The 26,850-nt window shown below is 48.9% G+C and overlaps 1 protein-coding gene across 1 annotated transcript in view; it reads left to right on the top strand.

Moving 5' to 3' along the window:
* The window catches only part of LOC144510195 (GDNF family receptor alpha-2-like), a 361,038-nt gene that overhangs the window by 327,264 nt on the left and 6,924 nt on the right, over positions 1-26,850 (top strand). The window contains exons 6-7 of the mRNA XM_078239675.1: positions 8,648-8,782; positions 11,451-11,644. Of these exons, the coding sequence (XP_078095801.1) occupies positions 8,648-8,782; positions 11,451-11,644 (329 nt within the window). The remainder of the gene's footprint in view (positions 1-8,647; positions 8,783-11,450; positions 11,645-26,850) is intronic.

The following is a 26,850-nucleotide window of genomic DNA, read 5'->3' as shown; positions in this document are numbered from 1 at the left end:
TATCCCTCCACACCCCTCTCATCCATGAACCCGTCCAAGTTTTTCTTAAATGTTAAAAGTGACCCCGCATTTACCACTTTATCCGGCAGCTCATTCCACACTCCCACCACTCTCTGCGTGAAGAAGCCCCCCCTAATATTCCCTTTAAACTTTTCTCCTTTCACCCTTAACCCATGCCCTCTGGTTTTTTTCTCCCCTAGCCTCAGCGGAAAAAGCCTGCTTGCATTCACTCTATCTATATCCATCAAAATCTTATACACCTCTATCAAATCTCCCCTCAATCTTCTACGCTCCAGGGAATAAAGTCCCAACCTATTCAATCTCTCTCTGTAACTCAGCTTCTCAAGTCCCGGCAACATCCTTGTGAACCTTCTCTGCACTCTTTCAATCTTATTTACATCCTTCCTGTAACTAGGTGACCAAAACTGTACACAATACTCCAAATTCGGCCTCACCAATGCCTTATATAACCTTACCATAACACTCCAACTTTTATACTCAATACTCCGATTTATAAAGGCCAATGTACCAAAGGCACTCTTTACGACCCTATCCACCTGTGACGTCACTTTTAGTGAACTCTGTACCTGTATTCCCAGATCCCTCTGTTCAACTGCACTCTTCAGAGTCCTACCATTTACCGAGTACGTTCTTCTTTGGTTTGTCCTTCCAAAGTGCAATATCTCACACTTGTCTGCGTTAAATTCCATTTGCCATTTTTCAGCCCATTTTTCTAGTTGGTCCAAATCCCTCTGCAAGCTTTGAAAACCTTCCTCACTGTCCACTACACCTCCAATCAGCCAGACTGTTGGTGATCTGGACACCTAGAAACTTGAAGCTCTCGACCATTTCCACTTCATCCCCACTGATGTAGACAGGGCCGTGTTCTCCTTTACGCTTCCTGAAGCCGGTGACAATTTCCTTCATTTTGTTGACATTGTGAGAGAGATTATTGTCGCTGCACCAGTTCACCAGAGAGTCATTTATTGGCCGAAAAATGCATTGGGCTTGGGGTGCTGAGGATGAGAGTGATGCCAGAACAATGTAGGTTCATTTCTTTATAGCATTGCCCTCCAGCAGCCAGTTTGATATCCATGCTTCAGGAACCTTGGTCAGAGGCAGTGATCAGTGCGAGGTAACAGAGGCAGGAGGGAAAACAGATGAGCAAGAAAGTTCCAGCATTTAAAAGAAGAAAAAAAAGGACTTGCATTTACATAGCACCTTTCATGACCATCAGACATCTCAAAGCACTTTGCGTCCAATAAAATACTTCCCAAGTGTCACAATGATGTTGTTACGTTGAAATGCAGGTCATAGCTGGGGTGTAGAGAAAGATCAACTTAATATGAGGTAAGTCCATTCAAAAGTCTGATGGCAGCAGAGAAGTTATTCTTAGGTTGGTTGGTACGTGACCTCAGACTTTTGTATTATTCTCTCAATGGAATTAGGTGGAAGTGAGTATGTCTGGTGTGTGTGGGGTCCTTGATTATGCTGGCTGCTTTTCTGAGGCAGTGGAAAGTTTGGATAGTGTCAATGGACGGGAGGCTGGTTTGAGTGGTGGATTGGGCTTCATTCACGACCCAAAGAATCAATCTCCCACATACAGCAATGTGATTTTGACCAGTCCTTGTGTGGCTAATATTTGCTTGTCATGTTGACTGAGGAATGACTGTTGACCAGGATGCCCATCACTGAATCATTCTGGTGCAGAAGAAGGCCATTTGGCCCTTCATGTCTGCGCTAGCTCTCCAAATTAACATTATGATTTGGTTCCATTCCCCAGCCCTTTCCCCACAACCCTGCACATTGTCTCCATCCAAATAATCATCTGATGCCCCCTCGAATGTCTCGATTGAACCTGTCTCCACCACACTTCCACGCAGTGCATTGCAGATCCCAAACCACTCACTGTGTGATAAAGATTTTCTTACATCGTATTTACCCTGGGAAAACTCTCCTACCCTCCTTCGAAACAGTGCCACGTGATCTTTAATATCCACTTGAGCAAGCAAATGGGCAGGGTGTGGGGGAGCCGGGGTGGGTGGTTGTGCCTCGGTTTAACATCTCATCCAGAGGACGTCACCTCCAACGATGCAGCACGCCCTCAGTACCTCACAGGAGGGTCAGCCTTGCTCTTTGCGCCCAAGTCTCTGGAGTGGGAATTGAATTTGGCACCTTGGCATTCTGAATTGAGTTTGCCACCTCAACAGAGCCAGAGCTAAGATCCGAAAGCAGACCATGCCACCTCAGATTGAAGTGTTTGGACAATTCTGTTTTTCTTCCTGCTCCTCTCAACTCATCTCTGATGACATAGGATTCCCCAGATGAGCACAGCCCACCTGTGCATCTTCCGGTCTTTGTGACGGCTATTCGACCACAGGGGGCTGTGCCTGAATGTGCTCCTGTGTTGCATGTGAAGTTTCCGGCTGGGTGTGATTTAATTTAGATAAATGCAAGGTGATGCATTTTGGTAGATTGAACCAGGGCAGGACTTACTCAGTTAATGGTAGAGCGTTGGGGAGAGTTACAGAACGAAAAGATCTAGGGATACAGGTTCATAGCTCGTTGAAAGTGGAGTCACAGGTGGACAGAGTGGTGAAGAAGGCATTCAGCATGCTTGGATTCATTGGTCAGAACATTGAATACAGCAGTTGGGACATCTTGTTGAAGTTGTACAAGACATTGGTAAGGCCACACTTGGAATACTGTGTGCAGTCTGGTCACCCTATTATAGAAAGTATATTATTAAATTAGAAAGAGTGCAGAAAAGATTTACTAGGATGCGACCGGGACTTGATGGTTTGAGTTATAAGGAGAGGCTGGATAGACTGGGACTTTTTTCTCTGGAGCGTAGGAGGTGATCTTATAGAGGTCTATAAAAAATAATGAGGGGCACAGATCAGCTAGATAGTCAATATATTTTCCCAAAGGTAGGGGAGTCTAAAACTAGAGGGCATAGGTTTAAGGTGAGAGGGGAGAGATACAAAAGGGTTCAGAGGGGCAATGTTTTCACACAGAGGGTGGTGAGTGTCTGGAACAAGCTGCCAGAGGTAGTAGTAGAGGCGGGTACAATTCTGTATTTTAAAAAGTGTTTAGACAGTTGCATGGGTAAGATGGGTACAGAGGGATATGGGCCAAACGCGGGCAATTGGGACTAGCTTAGGAGCTTTAAAAAAAGGGTGGCATGGACAGGTTGGGCTGAAGGGCCTGTTTCCATGCTGTAAACCTCTATGACTCTATGCCAACACAAAATTGAAGTGTTTGGACAATTCTGTTTTTCTTGCTGCTCCTCTCAACTCACCTGTGATGACATAGGATTCCCCAGATGAGCATGGCCCACCTGTGCATCTTCCGGTCTTGGTTACGGCTATTCAACCACGGAGGGTCTGTGCCTGAATGTTGCATGTGAAGATTCCGGCTGGGACTGATGAAGCTGGAGTAGGGGAATACCGCGGGATGCATCACTCCCAGCCCACCATCACCCAGCTCCCTCACCCCCCCATCCCCCACCCCCCGCCTTTGGCCTCACTGTCACCGCCATTTCCCAGTGACGGGGATGCTGAGGCCAACGCAGGTGAGATGGATCAGGGTCTCTGCTTGCCTATTGCCTCGGAGCTCAGTGTCTGATGGCAACTTGGCAACTCGAGGCAGGGCGGGGAGGGATGCGGGTGGGATGGAGCTTGCTTTCCCAAGGCCTCAGAAAGAAAATAACTTGCCTATTAGATTGAAACCGAGAGGCACTAAAAGGGGAAACTGCCCCATGCACCAAGTTCTCATTTGGCTTTGTCGTGGATTTTAAAAATCTTGTGCAGATACTGGGTGGAACTGACTGAATTCTCCTTCAGAGCTTTTATCGGCACTGTGAATAAAGGACATGTGAAACACCTTGTTCAGCAAAAGGGGCTTTAAACGGAATTTTTTTTCTATAAATTCAGGCAAATAATCGTCAGAATAGAAGACTTCAAAGGGGTTGCTATTTCTGCCTGGCTGAGTGTACAGTGAGCCCATTGGAAGGGACACAGATGAAAGCATCAATTTCATCCAGGGAAGCAGTGTTAAAATAAATTGCTTGAGTGAGAAATTGCTCCTTTGAAGGTTTTCTGCCTGGAGTTTAATTCGGGGAGAATGGCAGACAGAGCTAAACTCCTCCTCAGAAAGAGATCCTTCCCTCGGTTAGCACTGACCTGTTTTTTTTTAGATCGTGTCAGCGATCGGTGTCCTATTAAGATATTGCATCAAGAAATGTAACAACCTTTGACCACATTGAATTTTGTTTCCGAACACGACTTGATCATGCTCTTGAGGGGGGGGGGGAAAGGGGGGCGGTGAGCAGAATAAGGATATCCAACTGTCAACCCATTCCCCTCTCATTGCAGTGCTGAGGTGGACCCCATATGGGGAAAGGTCTTTCTTCGATTCACTCCTTGGGTGTGAACGTCATTGCCAAGACCAGCATCTGTTGCCCATCCCTAGTTGCCCCTTGAGAAGGTGGTGGTGAGCTGCCTTCTCAAACTGCTGCAGACCATGTGGTGTAGGTACACACACAGTGCTGTTAGGGAGGGAATTCCAGGATTTTGACCCAGCCACAGTGAAGGAACTGCCAATATATTTACAAGTCAGGACGCTGAGTGACTTGGAGGGGAACCTCCAGGTGGTGACAGACGAGGTGGATTCATAATTGGCTTAGCGTAGGAGACAGAGGGTGGTGACAGACGGTTGCTTTAGTGACTGGAGGCCAGTGACCAGTGGCGTACCACAGGGATCTGTGCTGGGCCCCCTATTGTTCGTTATTTATACAAATAACATAGATGACTATTGGGGGGGTAGGATCAGTAAGTTTGCCGATGACACAAAGATTGGCTGGATGGTTAACAGTGAGGTTGAGTGTCTTGGGCTACAGGAAGATATAGATGAGATGGTCAAATGGGTGGATAAGTGGCAGATGGAATTTAACCCTGAAAAGTGTGAGGTGATGCAGTTTGGAAGGAGTAATTAGACGAGGAAGTATACGATGAAAGGTCTGACACTGGGAAGTTCCGAAGAACAAAGTGACCTTGGCGTGTTTGTCCACAGATCTCTGAAGGCGGAAAGGCAGGTTAATAGGGTGGTGAAAAAGGCATATGGCACACTCACCTTTATCAATCAGGGTATAGGTTACAAAAGCAGCGAGGTCATGATGGAGTTGTATAGAACTTTGGTGAGGCCAGAGCTGGAGCACTGCGTGCAGTTCTGGTCGCCACATTATAGGAAGGATGTGATTGCACTGGAGGGGGTGCAGAGGAGGTTCACCAGGATGCTGCCCGGGATGGAACATTGAAGTTGTGAAGAGAAGCTGGGTAGACTTAGGTTGTTTTTGTTGGATCAGAGAAGACTGAGGGGCGACCTGCTCGAGGTGAACAAGATTATGAGGGGCATGGACAGGGTGGATAGGGAGCAGCTGTTCCCTTAGTTGAAGGGTCAGTTCCAAGGAGACACAAGTTAAAAGTGAGGGGTGGGAGGAAAAACTTTTTTACCCAGAGGTTGGTGAGGGTCTGGAATGCGCTGCCTGGGAGAGTGGTGGAGGCGGGTTGCCTCACATCCTTTAAATAGTACCTGGATGAGTACTTGACACATCATAACATTCAAGATGTGGAGATGCCGGCGTTGGACTGGGGTGGGCACAGTAAGAGGTCTCACAACACCAGGTTAAAGTCCAACAGGTTTATTTGGAATCACGAGCTTTCGGAGCACCACTCCTTCATCAGGTGAGTGGAGAGTTGGGTTCACAAACAGGGCATATATAGACACATATATAGATATATATAGTCTGTGTCTATACATACCCTGTTTGTGAACCCAACTCTCCACTCACCTGATGAAGGAGCAGCACTCCGAAAGCTCGTGATTCCAAATAAACCTGTTGGACTTTAACCTGGTGTTGTGAGATCTCTTACTGTGCATAACATTCAAGGTTATGGGCCAAGTGCTGGCAAGTGGGATTAGGTGGGCAGGTCAGGGCATTTCATGCGTCGGTGCAGATTCAATGGGTTGAAGGGTTTTCCTGCACTGTAGCATTCTGTGATTCTGGTGGTGTTCCCATGTGTTTGCTGCCCTTGTCCTTCTAAGTGGCTGAACATTAGAAATGGGAGCAGGAGAGGCCATTTGGCTCCTCATACCTGATCATCTCTATTCAATAAGACCATAACTGATCTGACTGTGGCTTCAACTCCACTTTTCTGCCTCACCGCTATAATCCTTAACCTCCTTGACAATCAAAAGTTTGTCCAACAAAGCCTGAAGTAAGCTCAGCGACTCAGCCTCCACTGTTCTCTGGCGCAGAGGTCATGGGTTTGGGAGCTGCTGCCTAAGCAGCCTCGGTGGGTTCCAGATGGCACACACTGCTGCGACTGGGCACTGGTGGTGGAGCAGTGAAGGTTGAAGGTGGTGTGTAGGGTGCCAGTGGAGGGAGCTGCTTCGCCCTGGTTGCTGACAAGCTTCTTGAGTGTTGTTGGAGCTGCACTCATCCAGGCAAGTGGAGAGTATTCCGTCACACTCCTGACTTGAGCCTTGTGGATGGTGGACAGGCTTTGGGCAACTCAGCTGTAAATTAGTTGCCAAAAGCATCAATTTCAGCAGCTGTGCCCCATGCATGATTCACCCCTGAGTGTGCTGATGCTAAAATTGGAACCATCAGACCATAAGATACAGGAGCAGAATGAGGCCACTCGGCCCATCGAGTCTGCTCCGCCATTCAATCATGGCTGATATTTTTCTCATCCCCATTCTCCTGCCTTTTCCCCATAACCCCTGACCCCCTTATTAATCAAGAACCTATCTATCTCTGTTTTAAAGACACTCAATGACCTGGCCTCCACAGCCTTCTGCGGCAAAGAGTTCCACAGATTAACCACTCTCTGGTTGAAGAAATTCCTCCTCATCTCTGTTTTAAAGGATCGTCCCTTTAGCCTGAGGTTGTGCCCTCTGGTTCTAGTTTTTCCTACGAGTGGAAATATTCTCTCCACGTCCACTCTATCCAGGCCTCGCAATATCCTATAAGTTTCAATAAGTCCAAAGAAGTGCGGGTTAGGTGGATTGGCCATGATAAATTGCCTGTTAGTGTCAGGGGGACTAGCTAGGGTAAATGTATGGGGTTAAGGGGATAGGGCCTGGGTGGGATTGTGTTCAATGCAGACTTGATGGGCCGAATGGCCTCCTTCTGCACTGTAAGGTTCTATGATTCTATGAAGATCCCCTCTCATCCTTCTGAACTCCAACAAGTACAGACCCAGAGTCTTCAACCATTCCTCATACGACAAGCTCTTCATTTCAGGGATCATTCTTGTGAACCTCCTCTGGACCCTTTCCAAGGCCAGCACATCCTTCCTTAGATACGGGGCCCAAAACTGCTCACAATACTCCAAATGGGGTCTGACCAGAGCATTATACAGCCTCAGAAGTACATCCCTGCTTAACCTTTAACCGGTAGTCTAATGCCTGTTTTTTGGACCCAGAACTGATTTTTAATATTACCCGCAGACTCTGACTTGTTATTCTGAATCCCCAGCAACCTATGTTGTCAATGTTATATTAATACCTCACCACCAACTTTGCAGGGGCAATTATATTGGGATGGGCAACAGATACTGGCCTTGACAATGACACTCACATCCAAGGTGTGGAGATGCCGGTGTTGGACTGGGGTAAACACAGTTAATAGTCTCTCAACACCAGGTTAAAGTCCAACAGGTTTATTTGGTAGCACGAGCTTTCGGAGCGTTGGTCCTTCATCAGGTGAGTGCAGGATTTGTTTCACAAACAGGGCAAATATAGACACAGACTCAATTACAAGATAATGGTTGGAATGCAAGTCTTTACAGGTAATTAAGTCTTAAAGGTAGAGACAGTGTGAGTGGAGAGAGGGTTAAGCACAGGTTAAAGAGATGTGTATTGTCTCCAGACAGGACAGTGAGTGAGATTTTGCAAGCCCAGGCAAATCATGGGGGTTACAGGTAGTGTGACATGAACCCAAGATCCCGGTTGAGGCCGTCCTCATGTGCGGAACTTGGCTATCAGTTTCTGCTCAGTGACTCTGTTGTCATGTGTCGTGAAGGCCGCCTTGGAGAACGCTTACCCGACAGGAAGGGAGCACTCCTGCCTGGTGATTGCTGATGCTTAACCCTCACATTGTCTGTACCTTTAAGACTTGATTACCTGTAAAGATTCACATTCCAACCATTATCTTGTAATTGAGTTTGTGTCTATATATGCCGTGTTTGTGAACCAAACTCTCCACTCACCTGATGAAGGGGCAGCGTTCCGAAAGCTCGTGCTACCAAATAAACCTGTTGGACTTTAACCTGGTGTTGTGAGACTCCTTACTGTACTCACATCCAAACAATTCATCCACCAACCAACACAGGAGAAGTCAATGATCTGGGTTATTACCCCTATTGCTGTTTGTGGGATCTTACTGTGTGAAAGTTGGCTGCAGTGTTTCTTACATTACAGCAGTGCGAACGGTTTGTAAAAAACAAAATGCACCTCATTGCCTGCCAAGCATTTTGGGATGTTCGGGGGTTGGGAAATTGCGAGCTATTTCTCCAAACTTTCAGGGCCTCGGATCAGTTTTTGTCGTCAATTCTGCCTCTTGTTCCCCCCCCCACTGCAGGAAGTGACATGACCCCAAACTACATTGATGCGACTGACATCGTTGTGGCTCCGTGGTGCACGTGTAGTGGCAGCGGGAACCAGAATGAAGAATGTGACAAGTTTCTCAACTACTTCAAAGCCAACACCTGCCTCAGTAAGTCTTGCATTGTACACGGGCTGGAGGAACGTGCTTCCTTTGTCAGCATGCATTCTCAACTGCGGCTTCCGCTCGTCTCAGGTCCAAATCTTGCATGAAATGTGAAAACAGCTGGTGGCAATGCCTCAGGCATTTATCTTTCAACACATGAACAGCAAGGAGAAATGATTGTAAGCATATTTGTGCCTCAATGTCGGTGTCACACAGATCTTTGATCCTTCTTGAAAGCCTTGTGACTTGGACAATGAAAGGCTGAGTCTCAGCATGGTAAGGCTGGTGTTATCTGTGGCTCAATTGGCAGCACCCTCGCCTCTGAGTCGGCAGATCGTGATTTCAAGTGGGTGGCACAGCAGTTTGCACTGCTGCCTCACAGCGCCAGGGACCCGGGTTCCATTCCAACCTCGGGTCACTGTCTGTGTGGAGTCTGCACGTTCTCCCCGTGTCTGCGTGGGTTTCCTCCAGGTCCTCTAGTTTCCTCCCACACTCCAAAGATGTATGGGTTAGGTTGATTGGCCATGCTAAACTGACCCTAGTGTCAGGGGATTAGCAGGGTAAATATGTGGATTGCAGGAGTAGGGCCTGGGTGGGATTGTGGTCGGCACAGACTCGATGGGCCAAATGGCCTCCTTCTGTACTGTAGGGATTCTTCTAAGTCCCCCTCAAGGGAGTTGAGCAAATGATTGAGGTCGACACTCCCAGTTTGTACAGTCGGAGGCGCCACCTTTGGAATTCCCGTGGCAATGTTTAGAAGAAGATTAGGGGAGTTCTTCCAGGCATCCTGGCCAAGATTTATCCCTCAATCAAAATGATTTTTAAAAAACCCCAGATAATCTGGTCATCGCCACGTGGCTGTTAGTGAGAGCTTGCTGTGTTCAAAGTGGCTGCGACATTTCCCAACTTAAGAACACTGACCATACTTCCAAAGTATCTGATGTATTGCAAACCACTTTGGGATGTCCTGAGGTGGCACTATCGAAATGCAGCTTCCCATAGAATTCCTACAGTGCCGGAGGAGGCCATTCGGCCCATCGAGTCTGTACTGCCTCAGAGCACTTTGCCCAGGCCACCCTCCCCAACCAATCCCTGTAACCCTGCGCATTTATCATGCCCCATCCACATCACCGGCACATCTTTGCAGACGAGGGGCAATTTAGCATGGCCAATCCTTCCCTTCCTTGTGTCAGGGTAAACTGGCGGGATTGTCACGATCGAACTGGCCAGGGTGTTCTGGGGTTTGCGGTCAGATTCAGAACATAAATTGTGCCTGTGTTCTCTCCATGATGGAGATCCCAGCACCGTAACTGAGCTCTTAACTCTCCCCTGAATGCCAATTCTTTTCTTCATTCATTCTTCAATGCGAGGTGACCCCAGCACTTCCTGTCCATCCATAATTGTCCTTGAACTGAGTGGCTTGCTGGCCCATCTCATAGGGGTAGTTAAGAGTCAATCATCTTGAACAAAGAACAAAGAAAATTACAGCACAGGAACAGGCCCTTCGGCCCTCCAAGCCTGCACCGACACTGCTGCCCAACTGAACTAAAACCCCCTATCCTTCCAGGGACCATATCCCTCTATTCCCATCCTATTCATGTGTTTGTCCAGATGCCCCTTAAAAGTCACGATCGTATCTGCTTCCACTACCTGCCCTGGCAAATGCTTAGTGCATTTGAAGTCACATCTATCATAGAATCCTACAGTGCAGAAGGAGGCAGTTTGGCCCATTGTGTCTGCACCGACCACAATCCCAGATCCTAACGGCACAACCCCATGCATTTTCCCTAGATGGTCCCCCGACACGAAGGGGCAATTTAACATGGCCAGTACACCGAACCCGCACAGCTTTGGACTGTGGGAGGAAACCGGAGCACCCGGAGGAAAAACACGCAGACACGAGGAGAATGTGCAAACTCCACACAGACAGTGACCCGAGCCGGGAATCAAACCCAGGTCCCTGGCGCTGTGAGGCAGCAGTGCCAACCATTGTGCCACCATGCCGCCCCAGTGGCCCCCTGTAGACCAGTGTGGGTCAGGCCGGCAGATTTCCTTCCTTGGAGGACATTAGTGAACCAGATAGTTTATTGCAATAATCGATGAGAGATTTGACTCTGTGAAGAGAGAGTGTTGCACAAATGCAAGTTCTCATTGATGCAGGAGCAATAAAGAAATGGTCTTTTATCGTTTCATCTTTCATTTGGATAGTTAGAAGCTTTTTCCCAGGGCGGAAGAGTCAATTACTGGGGGCACAGGTTTAAGGTGCGAGGGGCAAGGTTTAAAGGAGATGTACGAGGCAGATCTTTTACACAGAGGGTGGTGGGTGCCTGGAACTCGCTGCCAGGGGAGGTAGTGGAAGCGGATACGACAGTGAGTCTTAAGGGGCATCTGGACAAACACATGAATAGGATGGGAATAGAGGGATACGGTCCCCGGAAGGGTAGGAGGTTTTAGTTAAGTCGGGCAGCATGGTCAGTGCAGGCTTGGAGGGCCGAAGGGCCTGTTCCTGTGCTGTAATTTTCTTTGTTCTTTGTTCATCCAATGACGGGCCAACCCATGCGTTTCAGGAAAGCATCATCAGATGTATGTGAATGAGTCAAGTTCACAAGTGAAACACACGGAGCTTGGGAATGGCTTTTCTCTTTTCAAAGGTGTTTTTCCTTTCTTCCCTCAGGAAATGCGATGCAGGCTTTTGGGAACGGCACGGACGTGAATATGTGGAAAAACAGTTTGCCCACTCTGGCCACATCGCTGCTGAAGACAGAGCAGACCATTGAGGGTGCACATCCAGCTCAACCTTCTGGCCACATTAAGGAGATCACCACAGCCGATGATGCGAGCATTCTCACCCTGTGTTCTGATCTGCAGGTACAACTCTGTACTCATTGGAGTTCAGAAGGATGAGGGGGGATCTTATTGAAACTTGCAGGATACTGCGAGGCCTGGATAGAGTGGACGTGGAGGGGATGTTTCCACTCATTGGAAAAACGAGAACCAGAGGGCACAACCTCAGGTTAAAGGGACGATCCTTTAAAACAGAGATGAGGAGGAATTTCTTCAGCCAGAGAGTGGCGAATCTATGGAACTCTTTGCCGCAGAAGGCTGTGGAGGCCGGGTCATTGAGTGTCTGTAAGACAGAGATAGATAGGTTCTTGATTAATGAGGGGATCAAGGGTTATGGGGAAAAGGCAGGGGAATGGGGATGAGAAAAATATCAGGCATGATTGAATGGTGGAGCAGACTCGATGGGCCAAGTGGCCTAATTCTGCTCCTATGTCTTATGGTCTTATGGTCTAACTCCTTTTACCCAAATCTGGAAAGGAGAATGGTGGCACCCTTCCGAGAGCTCAGAGAGGCATGTCAGGGGCACTCATTGACCTAAAGAGGCCAAGCATCAGCCGATCTGAGAGAGGGGCCGTTTCTGTCATAGAGATTTCCAGCATGGAAACAGGCCCTTCGGCCCCACTTGTCCATGCTGCCCCATTTTTTTGAAAGCCCTGAGCTAATCCCAATTGCCCGCATTTGGCCCATATCCCTCTATACCCATCTTCCCCTCTGTCATTGGCTCCAGTACACCCTAGCCTACATCCAGATTTTCTGCTCCCTAGTTCCGCAAGTTTCTTGCAATGAGACATTGGGAATTCTTTTATTCCTACCTGAGAAGTGGCTGCTGCTAGTGAGGCCCAGCAATTATTTCCCATCACGAAATGCCCCTTGAGAAGCTGATGGTGAGCTGCCTCCTTGAACCGCTGCAGTCCATGAGGTGTAGGTACACCCACAGCGCTGTTAGGGAGGGAGTTCCAGGATTTTGACAGGTTATTTGAAAAGGATTATGTTCACTGGAGTTTAGAAGAGCGAGAGGGGATCTCATAGAAACTTATAAAATTCTAACAGGGTTGGACAGGGTGGATTCAGAAAGAATGTTCTCGATGGTGGGGGAGTCCAGAACTAGGGGTCACAGTTTGAGGATAAGGGGATAAACCTTTTAGAACTGAGGTGAGGAGAAATTTCTTCACCCAGAGAGTGGTGAAGGTGTGGAATTCACTCCCACAGAAAGTAGTTGAGGCCAAAATGTTGTGTGATTTCAAGAAGAAATTAGATATAGCTGTTGGGGCTAAAGGGATTTGTGGGGGGGGGAGATCAGGATTTTTAATTCAATGATCAGCCATGATGATAATGAACGGCGGAGCAGGCTCGAAGGGCCAAATGGCCTCCTCCTGCTTCTAGTTTCTAAATGTTGAGATGCCGGCGTTGGACTGGGGTAAGCACAGTAAGAAGTCTCACAACTTTAACCTGGTGTTGTGAGACTTCTTACTCTAGTTTCTAAAACAGGATTCATAGAATTGTGGATGATGAAGCAGGCCATTTGGCCCATTGTCACGGTGCTGGCTCTTTGAAAGAACGATTCACCACTCTCTTGCTCTTTCCCCATCTGCTGGCCGTACACTAAACCCCCGCCGATTGCGAGAGTTCTGTTCCCGCGAACTCCCACGATGTGCGAACAGCAAACCTGCAGACGCGCGGACAGCTCTTCCTCCGTGAGAACAGTGTGGGAAAGGGAGCTTAAACCAAGGATGGGAAAGTTCTGGGGCCGTGGGATGTACAAATAGAGGGGAGTTCTCGAACGACGGGTGCTCAGGAGACCAGCATTAGAGGAGCACAAAGATGGCGGAGGGTTTTGAGGGGGCGGAGGTCACAGGGACGGAGAGGGGCGAGGTCACGGACGGACTTGCATGCAAGAATGGGAATTTTAAAATTCAAGCACCCCAATTCATAGGAGCCAACATTGATCAGCGAGCGAAGGGGGTGATAAGAGAGTTACCACTGTCCTTGATCATTAACATCCATCAATAAAATCAACCACCTGAATGAGTCATGGATTTCTACTGGCGATAGATATAAAACCGGCGACGCCCCTGGAATGTTTAAATGTTTTGGGTGGCGGGTGCTCACTCAGTTATTGCCACCAGATATTCATTCATATTTCTGGCCCCTTAACTGCAATTTTCCGAGTGTTTTTTATAAAGTAACCCTTGATGAGACACACTCTGTATTTTCTCTTCCATTTCATCTGATGCATTTTTATTGCCACAATATAAAAATTCGAAAAGCTTCCTTGATTACAGGTACTTAAACACACTTGCATCTAATGAGAATGCATGATTGCTATAAATGAGTTACAACTACTCAGACTCAAATTATCTTGATATGTGGGTTCAACCCTTTCTTTGCATTCTGATTATTTACTCGAAGTAGTCTCTCAACACCGTGTTAAAGTCCAACAGGTTTATTTGGTAGCACGAGCTTTTGGAGCGCCGCTCCTTCATCAGGTGAGTGAAGGATTTGTTTCACAAACAGGGCAAATATAGACACAGACTCAATTGCAAGATAATGGTTGGAATGTGAGTCTTTACAGGTAATCACGTCTTTACAGATGCAAACAATGTGAGTGGAGAGAGGGTTAAACACAGGTTAAAGAGATGTGAATTGTCTCCAGCCAGGACAGTTAGTGAGATTTTGCAAGCCCAGGCAAGTCGTGGGGGTTACAGATAGTGTGACATGAACCCAAGATCCCGGTTGAGGCCATCCTCATGCGTGCAGAACTTGGATATCAGTTTCTGCTCGGCAATTCTGTGTTATCCTGTGTCTTGAAGGCCGCCTTGGAGAACGCTTACCCGAAGATCAGAGGCCGAATGCCCGTGACTGCTGAAGTGTTCCCCGACTGGAAGGGAACACTCCTGCCTGGTGATTGTCGAGCAGTGTTCATTCATCCGTTGTGAAGACTTGATTACCTGTAAAGACTCGCATTCCGACCATTATCTTGTAATTGTGTTTGTGTCTATATATGCCCTGTTTGTGAAACAAATCCTGCACTCGCCAGATGAAGGGGCAGCGCTCCGAAAGCTCGTGCTACCAAATAAACCTGTTGGACTTTAACCTGGTGTTGTGAGACTACTTACTGTGCCCACTCCAGTCCAACGCCGGCACCTTCGCATCATGATTATTTAGTCTGGCTGAGACACATTTTGTGTTTGGCCATACAAAGAGCTCAAGAGGTCGAGACATGAGGACATTCAGCTCCTCAAGCCCTCTCTGCCGCTTGATAAGATCAAGCCTGACCGTCTACATCAACCCAACTTTCCTGTCTGCTTCCCATATCCCTCGATTCCCCTACTGCCCAAAAATCTCGCCATCTCAGCCTTGGATGACGGAACATCCACAGCTCTCTGGGCAGAGAGCTCCAAAGATTCACAATCCTCTTTGTGAAGGGAGTTTCTCCTCATCTCAGTCCCAGGTCGCAGATTCAGGCAATGTTGACCCTTGTTTAGCTCTGAATACATTCTGTTCTGGGTTAAGGGTGAAAGGAGAAAAGTTTAAAGGGAATATTAGGGGGGGGCTTCTTCATGCTGAGAGTGGTGGGAGTGTGGAATGAGCTGCCGGATAAAGTGGTAAATGCGGGGTTACTTTTAACATTTAAGAAAAACTTGGACGGGTTCATGGATGAGAGGGGTGTGGAGGGATATGGTCCAAGTGCAGGTCAGTGGGACTAGGCAAGAAATGGTTCGGCACAGACAAGAAGGGCCAAAAGGCCTGCTTCTGAGCTGTAATTTTCTATGGTTCTATGGTTACCTTGCTTTCACACTGCCCTGACCGTAAGCCACCAAAACTCAACAGTGCAAAAGGAGGCCATTTGGGTCCATTCAGTCTGCAAAGGAGCCCACCCAGCCCCTCCCCTCCCACCTCCCACAGCCCTATCCCCAGAGCCCTGCGCATTTACCATGGCCAATCCACCTAACCTGCACATCTTTGGACTGTGGGCGGGGGAGCACCCGGAGGAAACCCATACAGGCATGGGGAGAACGTGCAAACTTCACACAGACAGAGACCCAAGCTGGGAATCAAACCATTGACATCTGCTTTAGTCTTTAATACAATCACTGCCATTTTGTTTGTCATCCCTTGACAGCCAGCCTATCCCTGAAACACCAGTTTGATCCAGCTGTTCCTCTTCCTTACTTGAGAAAGGATATACTGGCATTGGAGGGGGTGCAGAGGAGATTCACTCGGTTAATTCCGGAGTCGAGAGGGTTGGCTTCTGAGGAGAGACTGAGTAGACTGGGGCTATACTCATTGGAATTCAGAAGAATGAGGGAGATCTGATAGAAACATATAAGATTATGAAGGGAATAGATAAGATAGAAGCAGGGAAGTTGTGGGAGGATTCAGGAGTTGGGGGATGGGAGGGTTCGGGAATTGGGGGGATGGGAGGGTTCAGGAGTTGGGGGGGGGGTGGGAGGGGGCTGGAGGGTGGGAGGGCGGTTAGAAGCCTCCAGCAACAAGTGTTCACCCATCCCTAAATGCGGAAAAATCCATTAAAAAATGTTTTTTAACATTCTACTAGACAAACCACAACAATGAATTTGCATTTAGGTAGCACCCTTTCCCACAGTAGGATGTTCTGTCTGCCAGTGCAGCGGAACTGGGGGCCAGCTGTCCGTCACACGCACTCCACTGGGAAGACAGCACAGTACAAGGTCGGGGAAAAGCTTTTCTCCTTTGGAAAGGTTTCTATTTTTAAGGTTTGCTTCACTTGTGACAGAGAGGCGACACTTGAAGGACATGCGTCAGATGTAGCTGGACAGCTCCAGGACACAGTTTGTGAGTGGCCCCTCAGTAGGTGCACTGCCCGTCACAGTGCAGTTCCTGCCTCATTCCATCATAGAATCATAGAATCCCTACAGTGCAGAAGGAGGCCATTCAGCCCATCAAGTCTTTACCACAAGCCCACGCAGGCCGTATTCACATAACCCTTCATATTGACGCTACCAACCCCGCTGACACTGGGGTTAATTTGGCCTGGCCAATCAACCTAACCCACACATCTTTGGACTGTGGGAGGAAACCGGAGCACCCGGAGGAAACCCATGCAGACACGGGGAGAATGTGCAGACTCCACACAGACAGTGACCCAAGCCGGGAATCGAACCCGGGTCCCAAGCACTGGGAGGCAGCAGAGCTAACCATTGTGTCACCATGTCACCAAACTGGGGGTTCAGGGTGGTTGCTGTGGGTTATCAGACTGGGGGTTCAGGGTGGTTACTGTGGGTAATCAGACTGGGGGTTCAGGGTGGTTGCTGTGGGTTATCAGACTGGGGGTTCAGGGTGGTTGCTGTGGGTTATCAGACTGGGGGTTCAGGGCGGTTACTGTGGGTTATCAGACTGGGGGTTCAGGGTGGTTACGGTGGGTAACCAGACTGGGGGTTCAGGGTGGTTACTGTGGGTAATCAGACTGGGGGTTCAGGGTGGTTACTGTGGGTAATCAGACTGGGGGTTCAGGGTGGTTACTGTGGGTTATCAGACTGGGGGTTCAGGATGGTTACTGTGGGTTATCAGACTGGGGGTTCAGGGTGGTTACTGTGGGTAATCAGACTGGGGGTTCAGGGCGGTTACTGTGGGTAATCAGACTGGGGGTTCAGGGCGGTTACTGTGGGTAACCAGACTGGGGGTTCAGGGCGGTTACTGTGGTTAACCAGACCGGGGGTTCAGGGCGGTTACTGTGGGTAGTTAGACTGGGGGTTCAGGGTGGTTACTGTGGGTAGTTAGACTGGGGGTTCAGGGTGGTTACTGTGGGTAGTTAGACTGGGGGTTCAGGATGGTTACTGTGGGTTATCAGACTGGGGGTTCAGGGCGGTTACTGTGGGTAATCAGACTGGGGGTTCAGGGTGTTTACTGTGGGTTATCAGACTGCGGGTTCAGGGTGGTTACTGTGGGTAACCAGACTGGGGGTTCAGGGTGGTTACTGTGGGTTATCAGACTGGGGGTTCAGGGCGGTTACTGTGGGTAATCAGACTGGGGGTTCAGGGTGGTTACTGTGGGTAATCAGACTGGGGGTTCAGGGTGGTTACTGTGGGTTATCAGACTGGGGGTTCAGGATGGTTACTGTGGGTAGTTAGACTGGGGGTTCAGGGTGGTTACTGTGGGTAGTTAGACTGGGGGTTCAGGGTGGTTACTGTGGGTAATCAGACTGGGGGTTCAGGATGGTTACTGTGGGTTATCAGACTGGGGGTTCAGGGTGGTTACTGTGGGTAGTTAGACTGGGGGTTCAGGGTGGTTACTGTGGGTAGTTAGACTGGGGGTTCAGGGTGGTTACTGTGGGTAGTTAGACTGGGGGTTCAGGATGGTTACTGTAGGTAACCAGACTGGGGGTTCAGGGTGGTTACTGTGGGTAATCAGACTGGGAGTTCATGGCGGTTACTGTGGGTAATCAGACTGGGGGTTCAGGGTGGTTGCTGTGGGTTATCAGACTGGGGGTTCAGGGTGGTTACTGTGGGTAATCAGACTGGGGGTTCAGGGTGGTTGCTGTGGGTTATCAGACTGGGGGTTCAGGGTGGTTGCTGTGGGTTATCAGACTGGGGGTTCAGGGTGGTTACTGTGGGTAGTTAGACTGGGGGTTCAGGGTGGTTACTGTGGGTAACCAGACTGGGGGTTCAGGATGGTTACTGTGGGTTATCAGACTGGGGGTTCAGGATGGTTACTGTGGGTTATCAGACTGGGGGTTCAGGGTGGTTACTGTGGGTAACCAGACTGGGGGTTCAGGATGGTTACTGTGGGTTATCAGACTGGGGGTTCAGGGTGGTTACTGTGGGTAACCAGACTGGGGGTTCAGGGTGGTTACTGTGGGTAATCAGACTGGGGGTTCAGGATGGTTGCTGTGGGTAACCAGACTGGGGGTTCAGGATGGTGACACAAACACTTCTCGAAAGAAATTCCATTTCTGCAGAGTTGTTTACAACCTCAAAATATTCTAAAGGGTTTACCGGCCCAAGATCTGGAATCAATATTGGAAGGTGGAGGCCAATTTGTACACTGCAAGATCCCACATCAGCAGTGGGTGAGCCACCAAGGCTGGTTGAGGGATACACACCGGCGAATGCACCTTCCCTTCTGTGCAAGAGCTCCATGGGATCTGTTTTACTCACTGGGGCTGAGTGGACTCAGATCCAAATGATGGCAACTTTCATGCAAAAGTTCTCCCTCAGTCCGACCTTCCCTCTGTCCCGTACCTCAAAAAGTACAGCATCCCCTCAGTTTCAATTTTCTGACTCCCTCAGTACTGACCCTCTGACAGTGCGGCACTCCCTCAGCACTGACCCTCTGACAGTGCAGCACTCCCTCAGCACTGACCCTCTGACAGTGCGGCACTCCCTCAGCACTGACCCTCTGACAGTGCGGCACTCCCTCAGCACTGACCCTCTGACAGTGCGGCACTCCCTCAGTACTGACCCTCTGACAGTGCGGCACTCCCTCAGTACTGACCCTCTGACAGTGCGGCACTCCCACAGCACTGACCCTCTGACAGTGCGGCACTCCCTCAGTACTGACCCCTGACAGTGCGGCACTCCCTCAGTACTGACCCTCTGACAGTGCGGCATTCCCTCAGTACTGACCCTCTGACAGTACAGCATTCCCTCAGTACTGACCCTTTGACAGTGCGACGCTCCCTCAGCACTGACCCTCTGACAGTTCGACACTCCCTCAGTACTGACCCTCTCACAGTGCAGCACTCCCTCAGCACTGACCCTCTGACAGTGCGGCACTCCCTCAGTACTGACCCTCTGACAGTGCAGCACTCCCTCAGTACTGACCCTTTGACAGTGCGACGCTCCCTCAGCACTGACCCTCTGACAGTTCGAAACTCCCTCAGTACTGACCCTCTGATAGTGCAGCACTCCCTCAGTACTGATCCTCTGACAGTGCAGCACTCCCTCAGTACTGACCCTCTGACAGTGCGGCACTCCCTCACTACTGACCCTCTGACAGTGCAGCACTCCCTCAGTACTGACCCTCTGACAGTGCAGCACTCCCTCAGCACTGACCCTTCAGACAGTGCAGTGCTCCCTCAGTACTGACCCTCTGACAGTGTGGCACTCCCTCAGTACTGACCCTCTGACAGTGTGGCACTCCCTCAGTACTGACCCTCTGACAGTGCAGCACTCCCTCAGCACTGACCCTCTGACCGTGCAGCACTCCCTCAGTACTGACCCTCTGACAGTGCGGCACTCCCTCAGTGCTGACCCTCTGACAGTGCGGCACTCCCTCAGCACTGACCCTCTGACAGTGCGGCACTCCCTCAGCACTGGCCCTCTGACAGTGCGGCACTCCCTCAGTACTGACCCTCTGACAGTGCGGCACTCCCTCAGTACTGACCCTCTGACAGTGCAGCACTCCCTCAGCACTGACCCTCTGACAGTGCTCCTGATTCCGGTGAACACAGAGTAGATCTGCTTGGGTATGTCCAGCAATCTGGCTGATTACACGGCCATTCGCAGATTGATTGATGCCAATGTGAATCTTGCCATGGTGTCAGCGGAAGGGAGAACGCTTGGTCAAGGCTGATTATTGCTCCCTTTGCACAGCTGGAAACCGTGGCCCTCTCAATGACGCAATGGTGGGTAAGTGATCTGTGAGCTGGTTCTATAAATAGGAGATTTTCATCTGCATCAGAGCTGGAACTGAAGCAGTGATATTGGCTTTACAAATTCCAGTCAAAGAACAATTCTGATTCATATCGCCAGAGGGAATGGAGTAAAATAATTCTCAAATACAGATCTGTCCTCGGCCAGACATTTGGCAAATCTGCACATCTTTAATCACCGATTGAGTCTGATACAAGTTATGTGTTCAGAAAGCAGGCTGTTTATCGAGATTTATTCCCATTTAGTGATTCCGAAACCCACCGAAGAATGTGACAACAGCAGAAAATTGCATTTATGTAGCACCACTCATGTCATAAAATCTCCCATGTGGGCTGTGACGAGAAAAATATTTGACCCTGGGGCACATGTGAAATTATGGAAACAGATATCCCAGTGGCTTGGTCAAAGAGAAATGTCTTAAGGGGCAACTTTTGTTTAACTTGTTCACGGGGTGTCACTCGCTAAGCCCATTCCTCGTTGCTAAGGTGGTGGTGAGTTGCCTTCTTGAACCGTTGCAGCCCCTGTGGTGTAGGTGCACCCACAGTGCTGTTAGGGGGGGAGTTCCAGGATTGTGACCCAATGGCAGTGAAAGTGAAGCAGCGTCCGATGTATTTCCAAGTCAGGATGGTGAATGGATTGGAAGGGCAGTTATGTGTGTTGGTGCCCCTGCGTTGACAGTACTGCCCCTTACTTGAGAAAGGATAGACTGGCATTGGAGAGGGTGCAAAGGAGATTCACTAGGTTGATTCCGGAGTTGAGAGGGTGGCTTATGAGGAGCGACAGAGTAGACTGGGGCTATACTCATTCAGAAGAATGAGGGGAGATCTTATAGAAACATATAAGATTATGAAGGGAACAGATAAGATAGAAGCAGGGAAGTTGTTTCCACTGGCGGGTGAAACTAGAACCAGGGGACATGGCCTCAAAATAAGGGGAAGCAGATTTAGGACTGAGTTGAGGAGGAATTTCTTCACACAAAGGGTTGTGAATCTGTGGAATTCCCTGCCCAGTGAAGCAGTTGAGGCTCCCTCATTGAATGTTTTTAAGGCAAGGATAGATACATTTTAGAACAGTAAAGGAATTAAGGGTTATGGTGAGTGGGCGGGTAAGTGGAGCTGAGTCCACGAAAAGATCAGCCATGATCTTATTGAATGGCGGAGCAGGTTGGAGGGGCCAGATGGCCTACTCCTGCTCCTAGTTCTTATGTTCTTATGTCCCTACGGGTGGTAGAAGTTGCTGGTTTGGAAGGAGCTGTCAAAGGAGGCCTGATGAGTTAACAGGGGAGAGCGAGAGATTTAGAGAGGCTGGCAGTCCTTTTGCGAGGAGATTGCTGGTTTCTTGAACCCCAAGCAGCTGAAGGCATGTGAGCCAGCGGTGGAGCAATGAAGGCCAGCCCTCCAAGGATTGGTGGTGTGCAAGATCTTGGAGGGTTGTGCGGCTTGAGGAGGTGACAGAGATAGCGAGGGAGCTTGGGGAGGTGGGTGGGGTGCGACAAGGCCTTGGAGGGATTTGAACATGAGATGCTAATTTTTAAATAATAGCCAATAATTGGAGAAAGAAGGGAGTGAGCGGAAGGAGCGAAGGACTTTGAGCAGTCGGGGGAGGATGGTGACAAGTCATTGTTTCTGTATTAATTTCACCAACCAGTGACTTGAGCTGAGAGTGAGGCTGCGAGACACTTGATGAACGAGGCTGGTGAACAAAACGATGAGATCCTGACGAGGATATTTTTTTTGCTCAACACATCATTTATTTGCAAAAAAGATCAGTGGTGGAATGTTTTTAATGTGTGCTGCTGGTACACTTGACCAGGCTGTCAACTCACCATGTCATGTGAGGAGAGATTATTAATAACACAAGTGGGAGAATTATGCATCCCATAACTCACTCCGGAGCTGAAATCTCTCATGAGTGGGACTGCACAAAGTGCCTCTTATAACAGGCAATGAATCCTTCGTTCCAGTTACCGACACCCAACTCCGACCCTTGGCAGTTTGCGACTGTATTTCAGATCCACTGGGGGATTAGACTGGCAGCTCATTGAATACGACACAATCCTTGGGCGCCAGTTGTATATGTTTTTCAAACACGTATGCATGTTTCTGCGTTAAACACCAAAAGAAGATTTATTTCGAAACTGCCTAAAATTCTGAGCATCAAGGGCACGATGTGACTGTGAGCGGAACCAGCCATGGCTTGATGCTGCATCCTCACTACTTGTGTCAGAAACTTGGATATTCCGCAACCCAACCCAGGCTGACACCCCATACAGTACCGAAGAGGTGTTGCACTGTCCATGATGCCACCCTGAGGACTAAAACTCTCGCACTTGGAATATAGTGTTCAATTCAACACTACCAGAAGGATGTGGAGGCTTTGGAGAGGGTACAGAAAAGATTTACCAAGATGTTGCCTGGTATGGAGGACATTAGCTATGAGGAGAGGTTGGAGAAACTTGGTTTGTTCTCACTGGAACGACGGAGGTTGAGGGGGCGACCTGATAGAAGTCTACAAGATTATGAGAGGCATGGACAGAGTGGATAGTCAGAAGCTTTTTCCCAGGGTGGAAGAGTCAATTATTAGGGGGCACAGGTTTAAGGTGCGAGGGGCAAGGTTTAAAGGAGATGTACGAGGCAGATTTTTTACACAGAGGGTGATGGGTGCCTGGCATTCGCTCCAGGGGAGGTAGTGGAAGCGGATACGATAGTGACTTTCAAGGGGCTAAATTAGGATGGGAATAGAGGGATATGGTCCCCGGGAGGGTAGGGGTTTTTAGTTCAGTCGGGCAGCATGGTCGGTGCAGGCTTGGAGGGCCGAAGGGCCTGTTCCTGTGCTGTAATTTTCTTTGTTCTTTGTAACAAGGCTCCCTCTGTTTGATGTTCCCAGCCAACTGTTATAAACCAGCCAGCATCTCCAGATCGTCCAGTTATTATCACATTGCCCTTCGTGAGATCTTGTTTTTTTTTATCAATTCATAGGATGTGGGCATCACTGGCAAGGCCAGCATTTATTGCCCATCTCTAATTGCTCCTTGAGAAGGTGGTGGTGAGCTGCCTTCTTGAACCGCTGCAGTCCATGTGGTGTAGTTACACCCCCCTGTGCTGTTAGGGAGGGAGTTCCAAGATTTGACCCAGTGACAGTGAAGGAACGGTGATATATTTCCAAGTCAGGGTGGTGAGTGGCTTGGAGGAGAACTTGCAGGTGGTGGTGTACCCCAGGTATCTGCTGCCCTTGTCCTTCTAGATGGTAGAGGTTGTGGGTTTGGAAGGTGCTGTCTAAGGAATCTTGGTGAATTGCTGCAGTGCATCTTGCAGATGTTACACACGGCTCCCACTGTGCGTCGGTGATGGAGGGAGCGAATGTTTGCGGATGATGTGTACAAATAGACCGCTGCCTTTCCTGAATTACTATCTGATGCACGTTATCACACACGAGGCTTGAGATGCTCAAGGAAATAAAGGCTTTTATTTACTATTACAATGAAGCTACCATGTATAGTACACAATCCCAGACTGAGGGGTCCCAGACAGAGCAGTGACCTTTATACCTCTCCCAGGAGGCAGAGCCCGACTGGGATGTACCATAATAACTATAATACAGGTGTAACAGCCCAACCCTAACCCCAACAGCAACAAGTAGAACAACCCATCCCTAACCCCAACAGCAACATATATACATACTCGTAGTACTGGCCAGACCCTGGCTCAGTACTATCTAGTGGGAACCAACGATGGTTCACCACACTATCATGACTCCATTTTGATGGGCTGAATGTGCCACTCCTGCTCCGATGATTCCTGCGAGTGATGGGCTGTTTTCCAGAACAAAATGGTTGTCACGAGAGGCCACAGGTTTAGGGTGCTGGGGAGTAGGTATAGAGGAGATGTTAGGGGTAAGTTTTTCACTCAGAGGGTGGTGGGTGCGTGGAATCGGCTGCCGGTAGTGGTGGTGGAAGCAGATTCGATTGAGTCTTTTAAGAGACTTTAGGATAGGTTCATGGAGGTTAGTAAGATAGAGGGTTATAGATGAGCCTAGAAGGTAAGGAAATTGTTCGGCGCAACTTGTGGGCCGAAGGGCCTGTTTGTGCTGGAGCTTTTCTATGTTCTATGTTCTAACACATGAGTTATAAGGAGTGGCTGGAGTGTAGGAGGCTGAGGGGTGATCTTTTCGAGGTCTATAAAATAATGAGGGGCACAGCATATGGATGGGAGGCTGGTTTGTGTGATGGATTCACGACCTTTTGTAGTTCCTTGCGGTCTTGGGCAGAGCAGGTGCCATACCAAGCTGTGATACAACCAGAAAGAATGCTTTCTATGGTGCACCTGTTAAAGTTGGTGAGAGTCGTAGCTGACATGCCAAATTTCCTTAGTCTTCTGAGAAAGTAGAGGCGTTGGTGGGCTTTCTTAACTATAGTGTCGGCATGGGGGGGACCAGGACAGGTTGTTGGCGATCTGGACACCTAAAAACTTGGAGCTCTCGACCCTTTCTACTGAATGTTTGTGGATGTGGTGCCCATCAAGCGGGTTGCTTTGTCCTGGATGGTGTCAAGCTTGGTGAATATTTGGGAGGGTGTTAAAGGAGGAGAGAGGTGGAAGATTTGGGGGGATAATCCCTGGGCCTTGGGGCTCTGCCCACTGAAATCAGAACCACCAAGTATGGGTGATGGGGCAGGGTAAAGACAGTGTATTGGAGAGCTTGTTGGGTGGTTACCGAGATAGAGAGGGTTGAAATCAGAATGGATGTCATGCTGTCCGAATGGGACTCAGTATGGGACCTGATAATGGGACGCAGAGTCTTAGAGGAGCTGACATGTCCAGAAGGTGGGAATGCAGACAGGGGGGAACTGGAAGAGCCAAAGCTGGAATTGACAGAGGGATGAATGAGGATCTCAACAGCTCCTGGGCCGAGGCAGGGACAGAGAGGGGTGATGTTATGGAGAAGAAAATTGGTGGTGGAGGCAACATGAACAAAGAACAAAGAAGAACAAAGAAAATTACAGCACAGGAACAGGCCCTTCGGCCCTCCAAGCCTGCACCGACCATGCTGCCCGACTGAACTAAAACCCCCTACCCTTCCGGGGACCATATCTCTCCATTCCCATCCTATTCATGTATTTGTCCAGACGCCCCTTATAACTCACTATCGTATCTGCTTCCACTCCCTCCCCCAGCAGCGAGTTCCAGCACACACACCACCCTCTGTGTAAAGAATCTGCCTCGTACATCTCCTTTAAACCTTGCCCCTCGCACCTTAAACCTGTGCCTCCTAGTAATTGACTCTTCCACCCTGGGAAAAAGCTTCTGACTATCCACTCTGTCCATGCCCCTCATAATCTTGTAGACTTCTATCAGGTCGCCCCTCAACCTCCGTCGTTCCAGTGAGCACAAACCAAGTTTCTCCAAAGCTGCCCGCTTGATTGGCACCACATCGACATGGGTCAGGCGCTTATCAGTAACTTCAGTTTGCTTTCATTGGGACAAGGAAAATGTTTCTTTCTGTGGTTTCAAGCTCTTCCCTAGTCACTGAGTCCCTATCCTAACACACACTGCAATTCCTAAGGATTATAATGATGGAAGTCACACTGCCATGAGGATTGCACGCCCCATATAGTTGTCCACAGCTTTGGAAGGGCAGGATGGGCAGATTCTGGCAATTCGATAATTAAAGTTAAACATCTTCAAACACTGTTCTGCCGACATAGAGAAAGCTCAGCAGAAGGTTGCCAAATGCACAACAGCTGACATCTCAATGGAGAATGTCTCCGTTTTGTGTCAGATAACCAGTTTGTCCAGGTTTAGCCGGTGGAACCTGGATCAATCAGATCAGGCCTAGCGGGGAGACCAATGATCACCGATGGATAAACACAAGTTACTGCGGATGCTGGAATCTGAAACAAAAGGAGAAAATGCCAGAAAATCTTGGCAGGTCTGACAGCACCTGTGGAGAGAGAACAGAGCTGACATTGCAAGTCTGGATGACACTTGGCCTTTTGTTTTGACTGTTGACAGATATTGACAATGCTGTTTGTCAGCTAGTTCAGGAATCTAATGGAAGTGACCTTAAAAAAGGGAAGCAGCGATAACCAACCAGTCCATAAACCTTCCCCACACTATCCCATGGGGCATAGATCGGCTAGATAGTCAATATCTTTCCCCAAAGGTAGAGGAGTCTAAAACTAGAGGGTGTAGGTTAAAGGTGAGAGGGGTGAGATACAAAAGAGGGGCATTTTTTCACACAGAGGGTGGTGAGTGTCTGGAACAAGCTGCCAGAGGTAGTAGTAGAGGCGGGTACAATTTTGTCTTTTAAAAAGCATTTTGACAGTTACATGGGTACGATGGATATAGAGAGATATGGGCCAAATGCGGGCAATTGGGACTAGCTCAGGGGTTTAAAAAAAAGGACAGCATGGACAAGTTGGGCCGAAGGGCCTGTTTCCATGCTGTAAACCACTATGACTCTATGAGTCATGCTAAAGGCGAGGACCAAATGTTCTGGACTGAATGTACAATGGTCACGCTACCAAGTTATCATTGAAAAGTAAATTAAAGCTTGCATTTCCACATCAGCTATCGTGACATTACGACATCCCAAAAGCAC

The sequence above is a fragment of the Mustelus asterias genome, chromosome 22, assembly GCF_964213995.1.
Source record: "Mustelus asterias chromosome 22, sMusAst1.hap1.1, whole genome shotgun sequence".
Lineage (NCBI taxonomy): Eukaryota > Metazoa > Chordata > Chondrichthyes > Carcharhiniformes > Triakidae > Mustelus > Mustelus asterias.
Note: the sequence above shows the minus strand (reverse complement) of the source record. Positions and strands in the feature narration are given on the sequence as shown.